This window comes from Aphelocoma coerulescens, chromosome 8 (assembly GCF_041296385.1).
Source record: "Aphelocoma coerulescens isolate FSJ_1873_10779 chromosome 8, UR_Acoe_1.0, whole genome shotgun sequence".
NCBI lineage: Eukaryota > Metazoa > Chordata > Aves > Passeriformes > Corvidae > Aphelocoma > Aphelocoma coerulescens.
Genome location: NC_091022.1, coordinates 23,070,482 through 23,090,312, shown reverse-complemented (window position 1 = coordinate 23,090,312; position 19,831 = coordinate 23,070,482). Strand labels below are relative to the sequence as shown.

The window sequence follows — 19,831 nt, the reverse complement described above, 5'->3', positions numbered from 1 at the left end:
TTTCCCAGATATGGAATGAAGGTGGTAAATGCAATCCCTGAGGGTTCAAAGGAATTGAGGAGCAGGGGTTGGGTTTTGTTGTTGGTTTTGGGGGTTTTTTGGTTTTTTTTTCATTCAACCCAAAAAGTTAACTGTTTTTCCAAATGTATTTTTCCTCCCTGCCGTTATCATCAAAAGAAACTTTAAGTTCCTTTTGCTTTGGGTTTTTTTTCCTGTCAGTCCACTGGTTCAGTTTTGGCCAGCTCAATGATAAATAAAATAAAATACTGACTGTGGGAATCAGTGTATTTAAGTTCTTCATTCTGTCCCTTTCTTGTCTGGAATCATCAACACCATGGTATGTTTTCCCCTACCTCTGTGGCTGCAGACTTAAGCCCTTGGAGGGCTTCTCCCACCTGCACTAACCTGATGAAAAATGACTCCTCTGTGTTAGGTGGAGTCCCCTCCAGGACCAACCAGCCCCTTCCATATTTTCACATTGTAAAAACAAATACTTATTTTTATTCTTCTGTAACTCAAAACCATCTGAAGGTATTTTATTTAAACTTAAAAAAAAAAAAAAGACTGAGCACAGAAAACATTATTCCCCAGAGAGGAGCTTTCAGAAAGCTATAAATGTGTGAGAACAGAGGGTTATAATGGAAATGGTTTTGCAACCTTAATGCTAGAAGGCTGGACAACTACTTTGGCTGTCCTTATCCCTGTGAGACTTGCTGGACGTATGCTTGTACAAATGTGATAAATCTCACAGCTTGCACCTGATCTTTGCTAAAGACAACGTCATCTTCTAGAGCTGAGCCCAAAATGTCTGCCTTGCAAGTCACCTAAATTCTGGAGAGAAGTTATCCTATTAACTCCCACCAAAACTCCTTTTTCTGGAAATCCTTCTATTACATCCTTTCCCCTGTTGCTAAAGACTGCAGCTCTGTTCTTGCACAAGAGTCTGCATGACTTGCTTGGTGTGTGCTGGTGGTTCAGCTTGGTGAGCTGAACGGAGCCTCCAGCCTGCTGCAGCCTGGGGACATTCAGAGGTTCTCTGGATGATGACCTTGTGACCAACAGTCAGCCCATCTAATGCTCCCGTACTGCAGTGATGGTCTGTCGGTCTTCTCTTGCTCTCAGGGGTCTGGAGCAGGTGTTTGTGTCTCCTGTGTGGAGCCTTGAAGCAAGCGAAGCTGAGTGAGTGTGTGTGTGTGTGTGTGATGGCTGTGCTTTTGCAGGAGTCCAGGATGGGCACGGGTGTCCCAGGTCAGCGTTCTGCTGCAGACTCTGCTGCTAACCTTGGTCTGGCATCGTGTCCAGAGTTGGGTGAAAATGGGCAGTACTGAGGCCAGCAGGCAGAATGATTGCAGAACCCCCACCTGTGTGTATCAATGGTACAAAAAGGTCCCGCTTACCAGGTTTGCCAAGTCCTCTCTTATTAACAGCATGGCTTAGGAAGCTGGTTTTAACCCTCGCCTTGACATCACTGGCTCCTGGTCACCCCCACGCTGTACTCCTTGCTACTTAGTGCCCAGAATGGCCCCTCTCCCTCCTGGCTTGGCAGTCGCCTGGCCTGTTGCAGGGTCTGCCAAGAGGTCCAAGAGTGGGATCATGCTGGAGGTGTAACTGGGCTTGTTCCTGGGGCCTGTGTCTGGGGCTGAATTTGAAACCCTGCCCTGAGAGCCATAGGTGAACCTTACTAAACAGTGGGGTGCTGCTAGGTAGGTGCAGGGATTGTCCCTGTGCCACTGGTGTAGGTTTGCTTGAGATCCCAGGGACACAGCCAGGATGTGCTCTTGCAGAGCTGCTGCCTGAACTGCTCCAGCACTTGTTATTGACTTTCTGCTGGTTTATGTTTTCTGAAAAATACTCATTTTGCTAAATGCCAGTAAAGGGCTTTGTCTAGGCACCTCTACTTACAAAGGGTGAGATTTATTGGCCTCTTTGTCTACAAAGAAAGACCAGGCCTGATTATCAGATTGTACACCAGAGACAAGTGCTTAGGTAATCAGCAGACTGTCTTGGAGTAGAAATACGATGGTTTTCCAGATAAACTCTCCAGGAAAAGCGGTGGTGATGACATTACATGGGAGCCTGTCTGCTGGGCTGCTGATTTCCCCTCTCCCCTCTGCTTGCTACCTTTGCTAAGCAGTAGAACTGCTTGGTGTAGACTCTGTTTGGAGGGGTTACTGTGGCTGCTTGACATTACTCCTTGGGTCTGGAGTACCTCTTCCATCCCTCTTCCTTCTTGAAGACAGCAGCAGAGCATGGGAAGGGTGCCTGGAAGGGTGGAGAGCTTGTTGCTGCCCTCAGGACATCCCTTTGCTTACCTTTTGGTGTGTCTGTGCTCTCCCCTGGCTACAGGATGTTTCTCCAACTCCCCACACCGATGTCCAGGAGCATATCTTCCAGTGCTGGCTCACTCTGAGACCTCATCTCATCCCCTTTCTCCTGACCTGATTCTGTAAGACAATAGGTTGTGAGCCTTGGTTATGGTGAGGGGTGAGCTGAATGTTCAGGCGGAGAAGGTGGAAAGTGCTTGCAAGTTGTTAAGAGCTGTTGTGACATGTATAAAGCTCATCATGCCCTGTTGGAAGATGCAGGTGATTTGTCTGATGCCCAAGAAAGTTCTTGTCAGGAGCTTAAGGAGAGGTTCCCTCTATATACAAGGTGCTTGTACAGATCTTTTCATGATACTTTGCTCTCATTTTATGATTAATTTTTTTTTTTTTCCTGAAGGAATAGATAATGAAAATACAAAAATATAAAGGTATTATAACTTGCTTATGTTCCCAAGTACCTCATGCTTCTTGGGATAACCAGTGAAATTTTACAATTGTGCAGTTTTATGTTTTCATACTTTTTCAAAGCTGCAAGACCAGATAATGCTGCAGAGATCCAATGCACTAGGTTGGATTTGGCAGATGGGCATAATTGATAACAAAGAGTATCAGAAAGGATGAGAGAGTAGAAATCTGGCCCTGTTTGAGCATTGTCTGACCTGTATTGAAATGTACCTATGGAGCAGGTGCATTCCTTTGTATTCATGTGTGTGATTTCTGCAGCGTGAATCTTGTGTGCGTGTACTTGGCGATGTGTCCTTGTACAGACAAGCTGGTACTTTGCTTCGCCTGGCAGGGAAGGAAAGAAGGAGATTTGGGCAAGAATAAGCAGTGACTCTTGGTGGCACCTCTGCATCCGCCTTCATATCCCTCCCTCCTCCTGATGGGAAATGTCTGGATGAGGCCATTATACCCTGTCCTCCCATGGCATCAGGGGTGCAGTGCTCCACAGATACAGTCCTGAAGGTGCCTGCAGCGGTCGAAACCATTTGCATTCGTACTGGCTGAGATAGTGAAAGGTTGCTTGTCATCCTTAGTACAGAAAAGACTTGGACCTCTTGGAGCAGGTTCAGAGGAGGGCCATGAAGATGAGCAGAGGGATGAAACGCCTCTCCTGTGAGGAAAGGCTGGGAGCTTTGGGGTTGGTCAGCTTGGAGAAGAGAAGGCTCCCAAGAGACCTTTTAGTACTTAAGGGGGCCTGTAAGAGTTTTCACCTCAGCCCCATTGTGACAGGACAGGGAATAATGATTTTAAACTAGACAACTAAGTATACAGAACAAGATTTTTACATTGAGGGTAGTGAAACAGTGGCACAGGTTGCCAGAGAAGTAACATTCAAGGTGGAATTGGACGGGGCTCTGAGCAACCTAATCTAGTTTAAGATGTCCCTGCTCATTGTGAGGGAGGTTGGACTGGATGTGATGCCAACTTTAAAGTTCCCTTCCAAACCATACCATTCAATGATTCTGTGTTCGCTTCTGAGCATACCTTTCAGCCACTTCCAGAGATTGGAGTTGAGCTGCTGTCTGAAAGACAGAACCAGCCTTTGCAATAGGTGAGCTGCCAACCTCTGCCAGAAGAATGCATGGAGATGGCAAGAAAAGCAAAAAACATGCTAGTGAGCTTTAAAAACTCCTCTCAAGAGCCATGTGTTAATTCCTCAGATCTATTTGCTTCTCAGAGTATGGAAGTCTGTAGGTAGCAGCTGTTAACCCAATTAAAATACAGATTAATATAAAAACAGTTTCTGAAATATAAGAGAGTGTCTGCATCCCTCCACTTCCTTAAAATTCTACTTCCTAATGGCTTGATGAACTTGAGAAACACACCTAGAGGAGCTCCACATTCTTAAAATTAAAATACTTTCCCTAAAAGGTATGTATTGCCATTTCATGGGAGTCACTAGGAGAAAATAATCTTTCCAATTACAGTTTATTCAGTGAGTCAGGTATTTGGTATTCATTAAATGTAATTACAATTTAATTGGAGTTTAATATCTTTTCTTTTTCTATCCTCCAAGTTCAGTGCTATAAGCCAAAGAAACTAAAAGATAGAAACCATTTAGCTTCCTTCAGTTGGCACGTATTTAATAAAGCAGAGCCCTGTGGTTTGTGAGAGGACTTACACTGTACGAGTAGGTTGAGCTGGTCTGTGTGGAAGAGTTACTCCTGGGTGGTGGTGGGGCCATCAGTATCTCTCGACTGGATGCTATGGCTTCCAGAGGCTTGAATGCTTCTAGGTTGGGCTTGACCTTTATTTTATGAAAACGTGTGAGATGTGTAGCTTCAGGAAAGTGCCATATGAAGTGAAGTCCCATAGTGTGCACTTGTTTTAATAATGATTTTTTTAATTACTTGGGTGCATTGATGGCAAGCTACTGACCTCCAATATTCAATATGTTAAAAGACAGTTTTGTCAGTTGGAAGGCAGACAGAAAAATTATCTGTTTTCCATGTGCCTCAAGCTCTCCTGGGCAGACACAGGCAGAGGCCCAGGAGACTGCATCTTTTAATGCATGTGTTTAGCTTTGAACAGCCAAGCAGTCTGGGAGCAGTCAGTGGGAGTATCTGTTGGCAGGACCTCTTCCTAAGGAACCTCTTGGAAAACAGACTAGAAAGGGTTCAGGAAGCAAGTGCTTTTCTTCAGATTTCATTCCATTATTTTAAATACAGTTTTGAACTGCCAAGGAATGCTGTGGTGGACTATGGGAAAGTGCACGTGCTGGCAGCCCGGCTCAGGGGAGGATGACTGGGTCCACTCTGGATCTCACTTACAAATACTCCTCTGTTTGGTTCATCTAACGCTGAAATTTTGGTGTCACTGTGATAGCAGTGACCTTGGTAGTTACTGCTGCCTGTGTCCATCGAGGCAATACCAAAACTGCTGAAATGCATGTTGAAAAAGGGCATCATACTGGTGCAGGACACTGCTCCCCAAATGGACCCTGCCGTGCTGATAATTTGCAGTTTTGTGGTGTGGGTAGGAGGCCCCCTACATTTCTGTGGTTGGGATGTAGCTGTGCCCTTGCCTGTGGCTGGGGAGCTGTCAGGGTCACACTGCTGTGGCTGGTTCCTCAGCAACACCCATGTGGGTCACAGGAGCATGTTTTGGTTGCAGAGAGATGGACAGGAGAGTAGACCTCTCTAATGATCTTTTGAGCGCTGCTCTGATGACTGCTTTCTGTTTGTCTCTGTTTCAGCTGACTGGGATTATTCAAGGCATGGTGGATGGGCAGCCGAGCCTCCAGCAAGTGCTTGAGGTAAGCAGAGTAACCTTTAGTTCTCGAACTCTGACCTCTGGTCCTGTAGTCCCCTCTTCATCTCTTTCCCTGCACCCTCCCCTTGCTGAGAATCGAACCGCGTAATTTGACTATGATTACAGCTTCATTAGAATAACATTTGCTGTCACATTGGTGACACACTGCTGAGAGTATTGAACCATTGATCTGTCATCTCCAGCTGTTCATGTCAAGGGTGCTGACAAGATATCCAAACTCCTGCTAGTAGATAGGAGAAGAGGCGATTCTTTCTGGAGCCAGTTTTAAAGCACCAAGATGTTGCTCAAGACCACTGCTCCTGGAGCTTCTGCTTTCATTTCTTTTCCCCTCCCTCAGCCCTTTATTAAATTAATTTTTCTACCTATTTAAATGCTCAATAATACATGTAGTATAGAAAGAAAATGCCTCTGAAATCTAATCTAAAGGATGTGCAAATGCAGATACAGCCCTAATAATACCATCTGCTTAATGTGGAATTCCTAAAGCATTTAAGGCTTAATTAGCTTGGAAGTATTTCTCCATCAATAGCTTTTGTTGGTAGTCAGACAGTGAAGGAAACCTCCTCAAGCAGAGCCCACTTGGGCTGCAGGTTGGTGTTCGATGCATCATCTCTGTCAGGATTTCTACTGCTGTGTTACCTAATTGTTCCTAATCAGAATAATTGCAACAATTGCTTATCTGAGGAAATTAAATTAAAGGCGTTAAAATCCTCCATGGAGACAGCACTTGATGGGCGCTCACATCAGGGAGTTTAGAAAGGTTACTGCTGCTGTCCCCAACTCCAGGCAGGCTCATGTGAGGCTGGCTGGGAGATCCTGCCAGCCCAAGGGAGTGTGACTGAGAGGCTGGATGCTGCTTTTTCGGGGAACCTTACTCAGAGGGCTGTTGTACAGTTGGTCACAGGAAGAAGCATCAAGCCTGGCAAGAAGGGCTGTGGCAGTGACATGAGACTGAATATGGTGCTCTGTGGAGGTGACATCTCGCGTCCATGCAAACCCCCCGCTCTCCCTGTGCTCTCCAGAGAGCATGTAGCAGCCTTGCATGTCCATAAACATATGGATGTTTGTGCCTGTTTCCCCAGGAGGGAGAGCCCTCTTTGCCTGGATGGGTGAATGTAGATCACTACTGGAGTATTCCAGAAAATGGTTTGTTCTGTTTCTATGGAAGCTCCTTAGAGTGTGGAATTCTGTAGAATTTTTTTTTATTTGGACAGAAAAAGTGTTCATACAGCAGCATGTTTCTAGGTTAAAATGAGATTCAGGTCAGGCAGCTTCTGAGGCATGCTGGTTTACTCAGGAGTGAAAGGTGTCAAGCAAGGGAAAAGAGGAGGGATTTCTCTTGCTCAAGCATTGAAAATGCTGCTAGTGAGGTTGCATAATAACACCTGATTGCCTGCCACTGCAAGATTTTGGGCATGTTGTTTGCTACTTTTAGCTGGGTAAGTGTCTATGCAGGACTTTTAGTGTAGGTTAGTTCCTTAATCCCTGAGGTGGATTGCATCCTCCAGGTTAACGTGGCCCATTTCTGAAGAGGACCCAGAACATCTGTCCCTATGGGAAGTTGATCAGGAATAGTGGATTCACTTTAAATCCACAGTACCCTGAACAAGCACCTCTTCAGAACTGTAAGAAGGAAAGAGGGATCCAGCCTAGAGAGGAAGGGGACACCTGGCTTTTCTTGTTAGTGCCACACAGTGCCTATGTGTGCCCAGCCCTTCCATTTTTCCCCCTTTCTATATCCCCCTGGTGCTATATGAAGTAGAGTATGTGAGAAATGCTGCAGGGGAGGGATGTTGTCTCAATATACCTCACTGGAGGGGACACAAGTTATGCTCCCTACGAGCCCCTTTGGTACAGGGAGAGGAGAAATGCCAGGTAACAGCACAGTTGTATCGTCCCGTTAACGCTGCACAACTTTCATCCCTCCACAAGCAGAGCTGCTGCGGTGTCTGATAAGATCATCTCTGCTCTGGTTGCCTGATGTCTCCTATCAGAAATCTTCAAAGGTCCAAACGTGCTGTTGTTGAGATGGCAAGCAAAGAGAGAAGAGAGAGAGGGAGAGGTTGGATAAGATCACAATTTTCTTCTGTCTTGATTGCAAGCAGCTTATCTGAGTTTAACTGTTGTGGCTCGGACTGTCTCTGCAAAACTCATCCCCTTTTCTTGCCTTCCTTTCAGAGGGTTGACGAGTGGATGGCAAAGGAAGGCCTCTTAGATCCCAGCGTCAAGTCGATTTTTGTGACCTGTGGAGACTGGGATTTGAAAGTGATGTGAGTATGGAAGGGGAGGGAGATTTTCCTGGGCTTTATTGCTCCATGCTTGCCTGTAGTGCCTATGTCTTTGTCCTTGCAAGCCTCTAACTGTCCCTAGTCATTGTTTCTTAGGGAAATTGTTTGCCTTGCATAATTGGGAGTGGAGAGTTGTTTCAGAAGACAGGTGGGTGCTGGGCATGGTGCAAGATCACTGCCTAGGATATTCCCTATAGAGAAGCCTTTCAGAACCCCAAGAAAAGTTTAAACTGGAGCTTTGTGATGTTTTGCCTTTTATCCAATATACTTTCCAAAGGGATGGATATTTCTGAGTGCATACATGGATGATCAAGTGATGATCCTTACCTGACTTCCTGCATTTAAGGCTTTTTCTGTCATCTTGGCACGATAACTCGATGTGAATCACAGAGTAGTCTTTAGAACAGAATACAAGCCAGGTCTGGCATGCTCCAGTGGTGTTCTTATTGTTAAGGTCATCTTCATCAGCTGGGTGAGTATCTGGCAAGTACCAGGTGGAGACCTGCACTGGGATCTGCATGTGTCAGTGTGTGTGCATGTTTTGTTAGGAAAATAGCTAGACCACCAACCTAAAAAAGGTTATTATAAGAATGGAGCTAAATGTCCAAAAATTAAATTAATTCAGTCTCCAAAGTGTTTGCAGATCAGTGTCCTATAGTGCTGAATTCCCTTGGATTCATATAATCTTGCTTCAGCTGTTCATTTCCCTGCGGTGCTGGATAAAGACTCCTGTTGTTATCACACCAGTAAAGCACGGGCTTGACACATCCCATCCTGATCTGACAGCCACAACTCGTTAGTAGTGTTACTTGGTTTTCACTGTGACATTGGTTTCCCCAAGTTGGAAGCCTAAATAAACTGCACATAGCCTAGGAGCAATCAGCACCAGTTCTTCCCTGCCGAGTGGTCTTTGCAGAGTGGCAGCTCCTTCCTTGCCTTTTCTTGGTGTGATTAGTGAGACATGAGATATGGGGACCAAAGCTCAGCACAAGCACTAGTGGAGATGAGAAATTGGCTCCAGACAGAGACAGGGGGGTGATATGTGAACTTTTGAGTCAAAATCTGGGTCTTTGCTCAGGCTGTGTCCAGAGCTCGGATATATTGCAAGTTCTTGTGTTAGTTGCTAAAATTACAAGTGAGTTATTTTTCTTTATATATCATGTTTAAGCTTCTGTTAGAGACCAGCACAAACAGTTGCTGTGCTAAACTTCCGTTTCTCAAGTATTCTATTTTCTCTGTTCTTTACTCCTGCATTGCTGTTGTGAGAGTCCAATTTACCACTTTGTTGATGGTTGTGAGAAAGTTGTCTTTGCTCCAAGCCCATCTTTCCATCGCTTTCACAGTAGGCTGACAAGATTTCCAGGTAATGACATCCTAACTTGGTGTCCATATGGAAAGAGCAACCTGGATGTGTTGGGTGGCTTTTTTGTTTTTTGGGTTTTTTCTTCAGAGCTCTACAGCAGCCAAATAGAGGTAAAGATGAGCCCTATTTCTGGTGAGCCATAGGAGTTGTGGGGTGAGCTGGCTCAGAGGGACATGCTGTTCTGGAGTGGAGATACACTATTCACCGTTGGCAGTGGTCTCTCGCCTGGGTTGTCCCTCACTAGTCAGCTGGAAAAGAAGACTCCACTCCTGGCCATGAGGTTGTTGCGAGTGGTTCATTTCTCCCTCTTCCTTTTAAAAAATTTTTTTAAACCATTAACTTCAGAATTCAATCCTGAAGCATCTCCAGGGCAAAGCAGAAAATACGTTTTGTGTTTCCAAGCACATGGATAGCAGGAGTCTGGCTGCAGCCGCCTGGTGAGTAGCACATCACGCTGCTCCATCGCCGATTGGGTGCTGCAGCGTGTAGCGTCACATCTGATTAGCACCGTGCCAGTGGATGAGGCTCGAGTGAGGACTCCCTGCCAGCTCTGACTTGTCTCATTTCCCATTACTTTTATCCGTCACCACAAATGCCGAGTCTCCCTCCTGAACTAATTAAGTTTGCGTGTGTTTAGACACATTGCCAAATAGGGTTTAGCAAAGCAGAACTGAGCATCTCTTTTTAAAGAGAGAAAGCAGAGAGCTGAAACAAGGCTGCTCAGATAGGGAGACAGAGCCTTGGAGACATGCAACATCCATGAGGTATTTCAGGGAATCACCCCATGCTTCCCTACAAGACCTGCGGTGTAGCTGATGCCCTTTGCTATGGTGTTGAGAACACACACTGGGCACAAAAGGCATTGGGGCAGTAGGAAGGGAGGGTAGTACTGCTTGTCCACATTTGGAGGAGTGTTGGTGGAAGCACTTTGTGATAGAAACCTGGTTGGGTTCCAGAGGAATTGAGGACAATGAGGTGAGTGCAACACTCCTGGCTTAAGGAGTCACCACTTGTGACTTGTGTTGGGTCCACTCCTAACTGCTCTTTCTTTTCTCAGCTTCCTTAGTAATGACAGCTGCTTGCATAGCTGCAGTCCTCTTACCCGTGTCTTGAGTGGTTTGGAGTTCCTGTCCTCTGTTGTCCTTAGCTTGGCTGCTAAACCATGCAGCCTTGTTCCTGGCTTCTCCAGCAGTGACCTGGGCATTTAGTTTGGCTTCTGTCTGCATGTGCTGGTCTAGAGCTGAGGCATGGTGTCTTCTGGACTGGCCTGTCTCCTGTGAGGGCTTCCGGTAGGTGCCACTGGTGGGTGCCAGGGAGGCACAGTGGGATGAGCAAGCTGGATGCAGGGAAGTGGCTGTAACAAAGAGGAGGAACCTACAAGCCTGTCAGTGGTGGATGTAGGGATATGGTGGGGAAATAGCCCCATCTAAGCCAGGAGTTGCAATGTGTGTAGCACTTGTAGCTCAGACAAAAGCACAGAGGAACAGTGATTGTCAGGGTATTGCTCTCTGCTGATGGTGTCTGGCACTGCTGGGTCTGCAGGATTCAAGATATAAACTAGCTGCTAAAGGATCAGTAAAACCTCTGCTTGGCTTGCTGATCTTCAGGGAGTGAGGCACTGTGTGGCTACAGACTTGACTGCTCTTGGACACTGGAGCTTCCTTGGAAGCTGTTTGTCTGTCTTCCTTCAAACAACAAGGGAGCACTACTCACAAGGAGTTGGCTGCCCAGAACAGGACACCACGCATCTGGGAAGAGCTTATGGAGGTTTAGCATGAGTCGAGGTCCTTGGCCATGCTAGCAAAGGCTTTGTCATGGGTGTGCTGCACCATCAGGTTGAGAGTTCCTGTTGGAGGGGATTTGGTTGCTGTTGGAGAGAGTCCATTGCATGAGAGGGCTCCTAAATGGAATGCTGATCCTCTACTGGCTGCGCTTGGATCAACCTGCTTTCAGTGCTTGGTGTGTGTGAACCAGGCTGGAATCGGGGAGACAGCAGCTCTCCTACCAGCCCTCCCCTTCCCTCTTGTTAAGATGCAATTTCTTTAATGAGGAAAACCTCTTGAGTAGGAACATCACCTTTCTTGAAGGCTTGTCCTGACAAGGCAGTTCAAGCCGACAGAGTCGCATATCAGCTTCAGCAAATACCAGTCACTCATTACAGAGACTCTTCTCCCCCCCACCCCCCAGCAACACCCCTCATTCCCAGACAAGGGAATGAATCACACTTCTACTCTTGAATACATCATGACAAGTCGTGGTTCTAATGAGAGAGGGCCATTCATTCTGGGTGGAAAGTTCTCTGTGTCGACTCAGAAATGTTATTAATTAAAGAGAGCTACCTGAAGCAAAAGATGAAAGGAGCACCAGACCTGCCAAGCTAAAATATGAGTGGGGATACAGCCTCGTTAGACACACGGTCCTCAGGCCTCTGCATGCTCAGCAGGAGGATTCCTTTAGCCTGTTGCAAGGAGCTATAGTCAAGTTTAACAGCTCCAGGGATGGATTCAGATACCTGATGTAGTCTGCTTTAGTGCTTGGACCTCATTCTGCACCTAGGTTGGAACTGACACTAGTCATTAAGCAAATAGCATTGATGTGGCATTGGGTGGCGAGGGTAACGTGCCTCTGAAGGGGCTGAGGGAGCTGCTGACTGCAGGAGACAGGCTTAGTGGAAAAAAGGGTACTTAGTATCTGCCAGAGTTGAGCCCTTGTAATATAAGCTCTTTAGTATAGTTTATCTCTGCTGAAATGTCAAATTGCTTTCCTCTGTGTTCCTCTTAAACACAATGTGAATTAATCTTGGCAACGAAAGAGGCCTTTTTACCATGTGTTCATAGCTACAGAACTGAGATACAGTGAGGTTAAGTGATATGCCTGTGGCTGTGCAGGCAGGCAGAGGCAGAGCTGAAGCCTCATGTCCCAAGTCTCAGACCTACACCATAATGTCAGAAGCATCAGTTAATCCTTCTCCTTCCAGATTTGGATCGTTCTGTAAATGCATTGAGCATAGCTAAAAGTATTTGTAGGCTTTGGTCTGTATAACTCTGACATGAAGATGCTTGTACTGCACTTACTGTGGCTGATCAGAACATGCTAATTTATGTCTTCACAGGAAACTACTGCTCAGAAGTTTTTTATTTTCTTAAATAAGTGTTAAAAGGCAAGTACTCTGTAATATAGTGATAAAACATAGTGAAGTGTCTTGAAATGTTTATAGCCCTCAGTGCTCTTCCTAGGTTGGATATTAGTAAATTCGAAGCAGTAAGTTATACCACTGCTTAATTTTGTCTTACTGTTTTAATTCTTTCCTTGCAAGTTACACAGGCTGGGAGGATGCTTGCCTTCTCAGACCAGCTCCAAATGTGGCAATGGGTTGTTCTTTCCAGACTTCTGTCCTGGAAGTTTTTGAGATCAACATTGGGTCATGAATGGAAAAGAATTGTTGGTGTTAGTGTCCCCTGTATGTGCTGTTCTTTATCAGAGGACCAGGAGGGGGTTGGTAGCCTCTGCCTCGGAGAGAAATTGCAGATGGCCACTGACTGGGGTGAGTGGGAACACTTGGGTAGTCATGAGGAAAGGCAGGAGAAGGTGTAGGGTGGGCTGGTTGTGTGGCAGCAGGGCAAGAGGTATGTTCAGAGTTGAGAGTAACAAGAAAGATCTGATAACTGAAAGATAACGTAGTCATCTGCATTTAAGGCTAATAAAACAATTCCTTTCCAACTAAGATCTTCGGATTAGCTTGGTGGTGTTTTTTTAGTGGGGATCATTTTGCTGAACAAGCCTATGCTGTATCTCTTCACACGGTTACATTGGCTGAACAAAGAATGTGGTGTGAACTACAGTGAAGGGATGGGACTGAGTATCCAGGGTCAGGAACCTTTTGAGTCAGCTTTGCTGATGGAGTTGTTCATGTAATTACATCCTAAAGTGCTTTGCTGGAGCTAAGCAAGGGAGCCTTGTGAGCACTTACAGGGAATAGCACTGACCCTATTCACTTCTGCGACCCTGCAGTCCAGCTTTTTGTTTTTAAAGAAAATGATATCACTGATGCAAAACAAATTTTGGATTTTAAGATTCTCCCTTTGTACACTGTTATTTAAAATGAATTTACCAGACTTGACTTCTGTTATCCTTATGTACCAGTTACCCTGCCTAACTCCTGTTCTTGTCTTTGTTTGAAATAATTGGTTGCATGGGCTTCTGCAAGTTACATGGTCCAAGATATCTGGGAATGCCTTTGGGTTAAACTTTGGACATGAAATCTTTGCATAGGGATAATCATGCAATGGACTGTCACCTTCAGGTCCGCTCCTTGTCTGGCACATCATAGCAAAGACATTTGTCATAGTCAGGCCTGTAGTGGCCACAGATTTATTGAACTGTGTTGCCCAGTGCACTCTGGGGAGCAGGACTCTGCTGCCTGGGAATTAAGACCGAAGAAGTTGGAAGCAGCGTGAAAGATGCTAGAGAAACTTACAGATAAGTTTGCAGTGTAGGGGAGAATGAGATAGGAATTGCATCATGTGCTTTATTTCCAGCACTGAACCTTTGGGATGGAGTAATAAATGGAGAAGGTGGATTTTCTACCCCTGAGTAACTTAACTCTGTGCTCTTCAGCTGTGTTTGAAAACAGTCACACTGTACTGGGTGTAAGTCAATGACCTCAATGCCATCTGCTCATAGAATAGGGAACCATAATTCCCTCTGCACCAGGAATCACTAAGGTGAATTCTGTGTCCAGCGTTTTAGTGAATTCAGGCAAAATGGTTTCAAAATCAATGGATCTATAATGGGTACTTGGTAAAAAACACACCCTAGCCTCTGTCTATATGAGAGCCCTCTAATAGCAGTTCACAATCGTGGTGATTCTGTGCCTTGAGGAATTGAAAAGCTGGTTGGCTTGGGACTGCAGAGGACAGCCACTGGAGGGCTGTTTGCCGTCTGAATTTTGTTGTCTGTGGCATGTGTGAAAAACAGGATTAACTCCACAAAGTATTCATTTTCTCTTAAAACAGCTTAATTTTTCTAGGATTAGACAGCCATAGTGTTTCATGCTGGGTCTGAAATGTCAGCTGTCTTCCTTTGAATCCTAGCTCTTCTTCCTTCGCAGCTGAAGCAAAGCAGTTGTGTGTTGGCACCCGTGCTGCCCTCTCAGTGGCTTGGCTGGGAGAGATGTGCTTATGGCTCCTCTGCCTAGAGAGCTCTGCTTGAAGAATACTGCCAGCCTGGGAGCAGCATCCTTCCTTTTTCACTTGCTCTACTGTGTGAGTCCATAGCTTTCTTGAAAATGTTTTGTTTGGATGTTTGTTTCCTGTTGGGAGCCATTTTCCTGGATGGGTTCAGTCCCTTTCCTCCTGAAGCTCCTGGCTGGCAAAGACCTACTGGGCCATCTTGAGGTCATCCCTGGTATTTTCCCTCCAGCGTATTCTCATGTGCCTTGTCCAGCGACACTCTGTGTCCTCAGGAGTGGATGACCGGGTGTGTGCAGGACTTGGAAGGACACTGGAGCTGCAGACTAACTTTTTGAGCTGAGTCCATTTCAAGTTGGAGTCACCTTTTTCTGTGTTTGGCCAAGGTGCTCCCCTCAGCAGCCTGGCACCCCAAAGGCAGTGTCGTGCTCAGACATTGATGTGGACCAGGCATTAGCAATGATGTGAGGCATATGCAGGTGATAGTAGAAGAAAGCAGAATAGAGAAGTGTGTGGGAAGAAGACAGAGGAAGCAGGGCGATATCCTGGCAGGGTTGTGTGCAGGAAGCTCATACTGCCCAGGACTTCATCCTGCCTTGGTCCTACCAGCTTTGCCTCTCTTGGAGCAAGGATTTCTCCTCCTCTCTGCCCGGCACCTACACTCTGGGACACCCTTTGTTTTTCCTCCATAGGTGCCTCTTGGTCATCTTTAATTTCCTTGCTTCAGTTTTTCCATCTGAGTGTTGAGCCAGGTCTCGGTGCTGTCGGCCAGCATGCCAAAGGTGCCTGGGCACTGGCTGAGTTCAGTTCCTCATCCCTGCCTGGAGTCACGTCTGTCCTTGCAAACTGGATGGATGGAGTAGGCTGGTGGGAGGTTGCCAAGACCTCTCCTCCAGCTCTCAGTGCTCCCAGCTCTGAAGAGAACTTTTACATTTTATGGACCATTTAGCTTCCCAATGGTGATCCTAATTCTTCACAGCATGTATCTGCCATTTCTTGGTTATTAAAAGGACCCCTGAAAAGGAGCTGCCCTCTGAGTCAGAGCTCTTCCATGCAGTTAATTGCAGGAAGGTTTTCCTTAGACTGTGAGGCTTAATATTTCCAAACTCTTCCTGTGCTAGAGGGTGAATTAATACCCAGCTTTCCCCACGGCTGCAGAGACTGACCCTTGTGCACCATCAGTAAGCAGGCAGGGGAAGAACACTTATGCTGGGAGTAGTTCAGACTTGGAATTGCTCTGGAGGAAGTCTGCTTGCTTTCTGCACTGAGCTCAAGAGTGCTTTAAAGGTTGTCTGGCCAGGTGTCTCAGTCTTTCATCTCTATATCCTTATTTCATGTGACACTTCAGGAGCCAAAGTAGCCTCCATTCCTTGGGGGCCCAAGCAAGCACCATGTTTACTGGGAAAGGAGTGATTACCTTGGACTGACTGATAGGTCAGCCAAAGGTTGGATGGATGGATGGATGGATGGATGGATGGATGGATGGATGGATGGATGGATGGATGGATGGATGGATGGACTGGAGGTGGTTCAAGCAGGGAGGTTCTTGTCAAGTCACTGTGCTGTGTATGAGAAAACAGAGGCAGCAAGCCATTAGACTGTATTTCAGGTGTGAGGAAGCTGCTGAGGTCCCCTGGCATTGTGAAATGCCAAGTGAAATGTTACTGCCATGCAGAGCACAGCAGTGTGTTGGAATTAATGAGTCTGGTGTAGGAAGAGCACGTGAACAGTCTGGAGGGTTAATGTGTGAGGGTGATAGACTTAGGCAGGGGTTTGTCATCAGGATTGCTGTGTTTGGGAAGCACATTCTAATGGCTAGACCACATGAAAAGAAATTGGGACTTGAAAGGAGAGCACTAAAAATCATCAATTGCCAAAGTTGTTTTGCGTTTGCTGCAAGCCTGAAGCAAATTGTTGGGCTCTAAGCACCTGGGTCTTGCACTGGATTTACAGGTAAGGTGAAATTGAGAAAGGGCTAAGTAATTAATTCCTCTTCCTGTGACCAGGATGGGAGATGATTCTGACTTGCCACTTCTCCTCAGAAGTTGCTTCAGAAGCTGGTAAGGACTCTGGTTGTGAAACCCAGGAAGCAAAGAGGATCCCTGGGTGCCTGACAATTCCTTTTCTCTGTTGGTTCTTTCTTGCAGGCAGCCTCGGGCTGCCTGTCTCTTTGTTAAGAGAGTGACAGCAATGTGACACCGTGAAAATAATTACTAACAAATCACAGTGGTGACTGCAAACAGCTCGCTGTCTTCAGAGGCATGTCAGGGAGCATTAGAGCAGGGCCGTGGGAGCGGCAGAGCGGCTAGGGGCTCTTTCTCTGCTCTAGGCTGAGGGAAGATCTTCGGAGACCTTTGGCGCCTGCCACCCCCACATCATTCCCTTCTCGTTGGCTCTTTCTTTCCTCTCTTCTCTGCCTTTGCCATCAATAATTAAGCCCATTAATTGCACAGTGAATTTAGAAAAGCTGCTAATGGTAAGACAGGGCTTCTGCCTTCCCTGGATTCAGCAATCAGCCACAGAACAATGAAAAAAATTCTGGAGAGGTCTCATGGGCAGAAGCACTTCCAAGCTGTGTTTTCCATCTTGCAGCTCTCATGTGTTGCCCTGGGCAGTAATATTTATTAGCAGCATGCCCCTAGGAATTCATGGGCTGCTGGTACAATTGGAGAATGGCCCATGTCCTTGTCCTCAGGAGCTTCCAGTCTCGGTGAATCTGAGAATAGGTTTGTATTTGTGCAGAGCATCACAGGAGACATGCAGTTACCTGGCATGTCCAGCAAAAAAAGTGGGCAGAGGAACGAGGACATTCCAGGATACAGTAGAGATGGTGCCAATCAGTGTGACTGAAGCTGCAGGTGAAGACAATCCTTCAGGGAATAAGGAGTGAACAGGTCACGTGTCAGGAAGGTGGCTGGTACCAAATAGAGCAGCTGGGGGAGTTTCTGCAGGGATGAGCCCCTGTGGCTGTGTTGGAGTGGGGACCCTTCTGTGGGGCTATACAGAGTCTGAGGGAAGCTCCCTCTAAAGCCTCTCATTATGCTGATATAAAGCTCCCTCCAAAGGGCAGGTCTAGCAGAGATGCTGATAGGAAACTGGAAGGCAGCTGCTGGCTGAAGTGTCCTTCAGCAGCATTGATAATCAAACCCCTGGGCAGGCTTTGAGAGGGAGCTCACAGCCTGCCCTCCCCTCCTTGTTCCTGGTGGTATTTCATCCGCCAGTTTGAGAACAGGCCATGCCATCTGGCAGGGCTGCAAAGGGAGGCAGAAGGTGTGGATGGGAGCCTGCTCCCAGGCGCCTGCTCTACTGTACAGCCTTCATTCCCATTCCCTTAGTTACTAAAGTGATTTTCCTGACTGTCACATCTGTAAATAATGTTGCTGGCGTATCTAGCTGGATGCAGAATGGCGATGGATGGGGGAGGGCCGGCACTGAGGGTGGCTGTAACAGCCCCTCTCCCCAACTCATACAATATTTATGCAGGGCTGGGAGTCGGTGGCACTGACCTCTGGGTCGTGCTGTTAAACAGCTCCCGCAGCCCCTGCATCCTAATTGCTGCACTTGTCCTTTGCTCTGGAGGATTCGCTGCTCCTTCTCTCCAGCGAAGCAAATACTAATGGCAGCTTGTGCTTGGAGGTGCGAGCAGTCTCTTCCCCACAAGGAAAAGACAAACTTGTTTTCCACTGTGCATGTGTAATTTGCACAGAAAACTGTGCTCAGACCTTGTTACCCAATGTGCCAGTCTCCCCACTGCTGTCAGCATGAGAGCCCATGAAGCTGCTGTGCATGCAGTTTTGGATTGTGTATCATCAGAGGGCACAGGAAGGTGTTTTACCCCATGCCACTGGCTCCTATTAGGATTTCTCTTTTCCCTTTAGTGGGGAGTGGGAAGAAGAAGCAATCTCAGAAGTCAGTTGAGAGAGTAGAACTGGATGATGTGGTGCCAGAGGAAGACAGAGATGGTGCCAGGAAAGAAGAGGGGTTCAAACAGGGTCACAAAACAGAATGTAGATAAATAGTCTGCTTCAGTGAGTGGAGAGAGAGGTGATGCAGAAGGCTGGAGACTCCTGTGGATGAGGGGCTCTTCCCCTTACAAGTGGTACAGCCATGGCTGGAGGTGGAGACAGACCTGGCAGACAGGGTTTTTCAGCTGATTCAAATGGTTCAAGAAAGCCCAAAAGAGAAAACTTTTGATTGCTAGAGCTGCCATGGCTTTCCCCCATGCCTTTTGGCCAGGCTCTGTCCTGCTTGGGGCTTTACATCAGGTGACTGCAAGTCCAGTGACCTGACTGACCACCCACGTCCCTTATCCTGCCTTCCTGGGTTGGCAAGTCCCCTCTGTGACTGGAAAAGTGCTGTTTAGACTGAAGACTAATGGCCTTTAAGTGACATGATTGTATTATGTTAAGCGTCTATAGGCTTTACCATTAGGCACTAAACAGTTTATGACTCATACCAGAGAAGCCCTTGTCCTGAAGAGTTTATACACTAAATGGTCTGGACAGGCAAGGCTTGGAAGAGGCAAGGTTTACTCCTGCCTGTCAGAGAGCAGGTCTAAGGAAGGCCTGGGACAGGATGTGTCTTCTCAGTTTAGAGCAGCACCTTTCTCTAGGTCTTACACATTCAGGTTTCCTGGGGAGAAATACTTCTGCAATGGGATTGTGCAGTGGGAGGAGAATCATGTTTAATTTTAGCTTAGTTTTTGTGCATGTTTTGGCTTTGAGGGGGCTTAGACACGATATGTTGTGGGTGCATCCGTTTCATCAGATGTATTCCCTTACTCAGTGCGTAATTACGGTGTTCTGCAGCAGGAGTCTGAATGCTCCCTCTTAAAGCAGCTAGTATGCAGAGCACCAGGCGATTACTAAATTAATACCTGTATGAAACACTTATTAAGAGACCATATAGACAGAGAAAGGACACACACTCTGTGTAATCAGGCTCTGCTGGAGCATGATTCACAGAATAATTTAAATAGAGATCTCGAATCCAACCACCTGTTCGAAGCAGAGCTAACTTCAAACTTAGATTGGGTTTCTCTGGGTCTTCTCCGGATGAGTTTGAATGTCTCCAGGGGAGGAGATTTTACCACCAATCTGTTCCAGTGCTTTATTACCTGCATGGTGAAGAGTTTTTCCTGATGACAGATTGGACATTCACCTGCTGCAGCCTGTGGTCATGATGCATGACTTTCACTGAGAACTTGTACACTCCTCTTCATAAGATGCTGTATAATGTCATGTTTAGTAAGCAGACAGACTTTCACACCAAGTTTACATGTAAAAATCTGTTTTTAAGGGTTCTTCATAGGACAGGCTCCCAAGGCTGGGGAGGCGACCTCAGCCTTGGAGACTTTGCAGTATCTCTTTTCTTGGGAGGAGTGTCATCCAT

The 19,831-nt window shown here is 46.5% G+C and overlaps 1 protein-coding gene across 6 annotated transcripts in view; it reads left to right on the top strand.

Moving 5' to 3' along the window:
- Positions 1-19,831, top strand: part of ERI3 (ERI1 exoribonuclease family member 3) — a 130,847-nt gene that overhangs the window by 24,465 nt on the left and 86,551 nt on the right. For all 6 annotated transcript variants that reach the window (XR_011152490.1, XM_069023216.1, XM_069023215.1 and 3 more), the window contains 2 exons: positions 5,524-5,583; positions 7,779-7,870. Coding sequence is in view for 5 of the 6 variants with exons in the window: in XM_069023216.1 (XP_068879317.1) it covers positions 5,524-5,583; positions 7,779-7,870 (152 nt within the window). In the remaining variant the exon portion in view is untranslated. The remainder of the gene's footprint in view (positions 1-5,523; positions 5,584-7,778; positions 7,871-19,831) is intronic.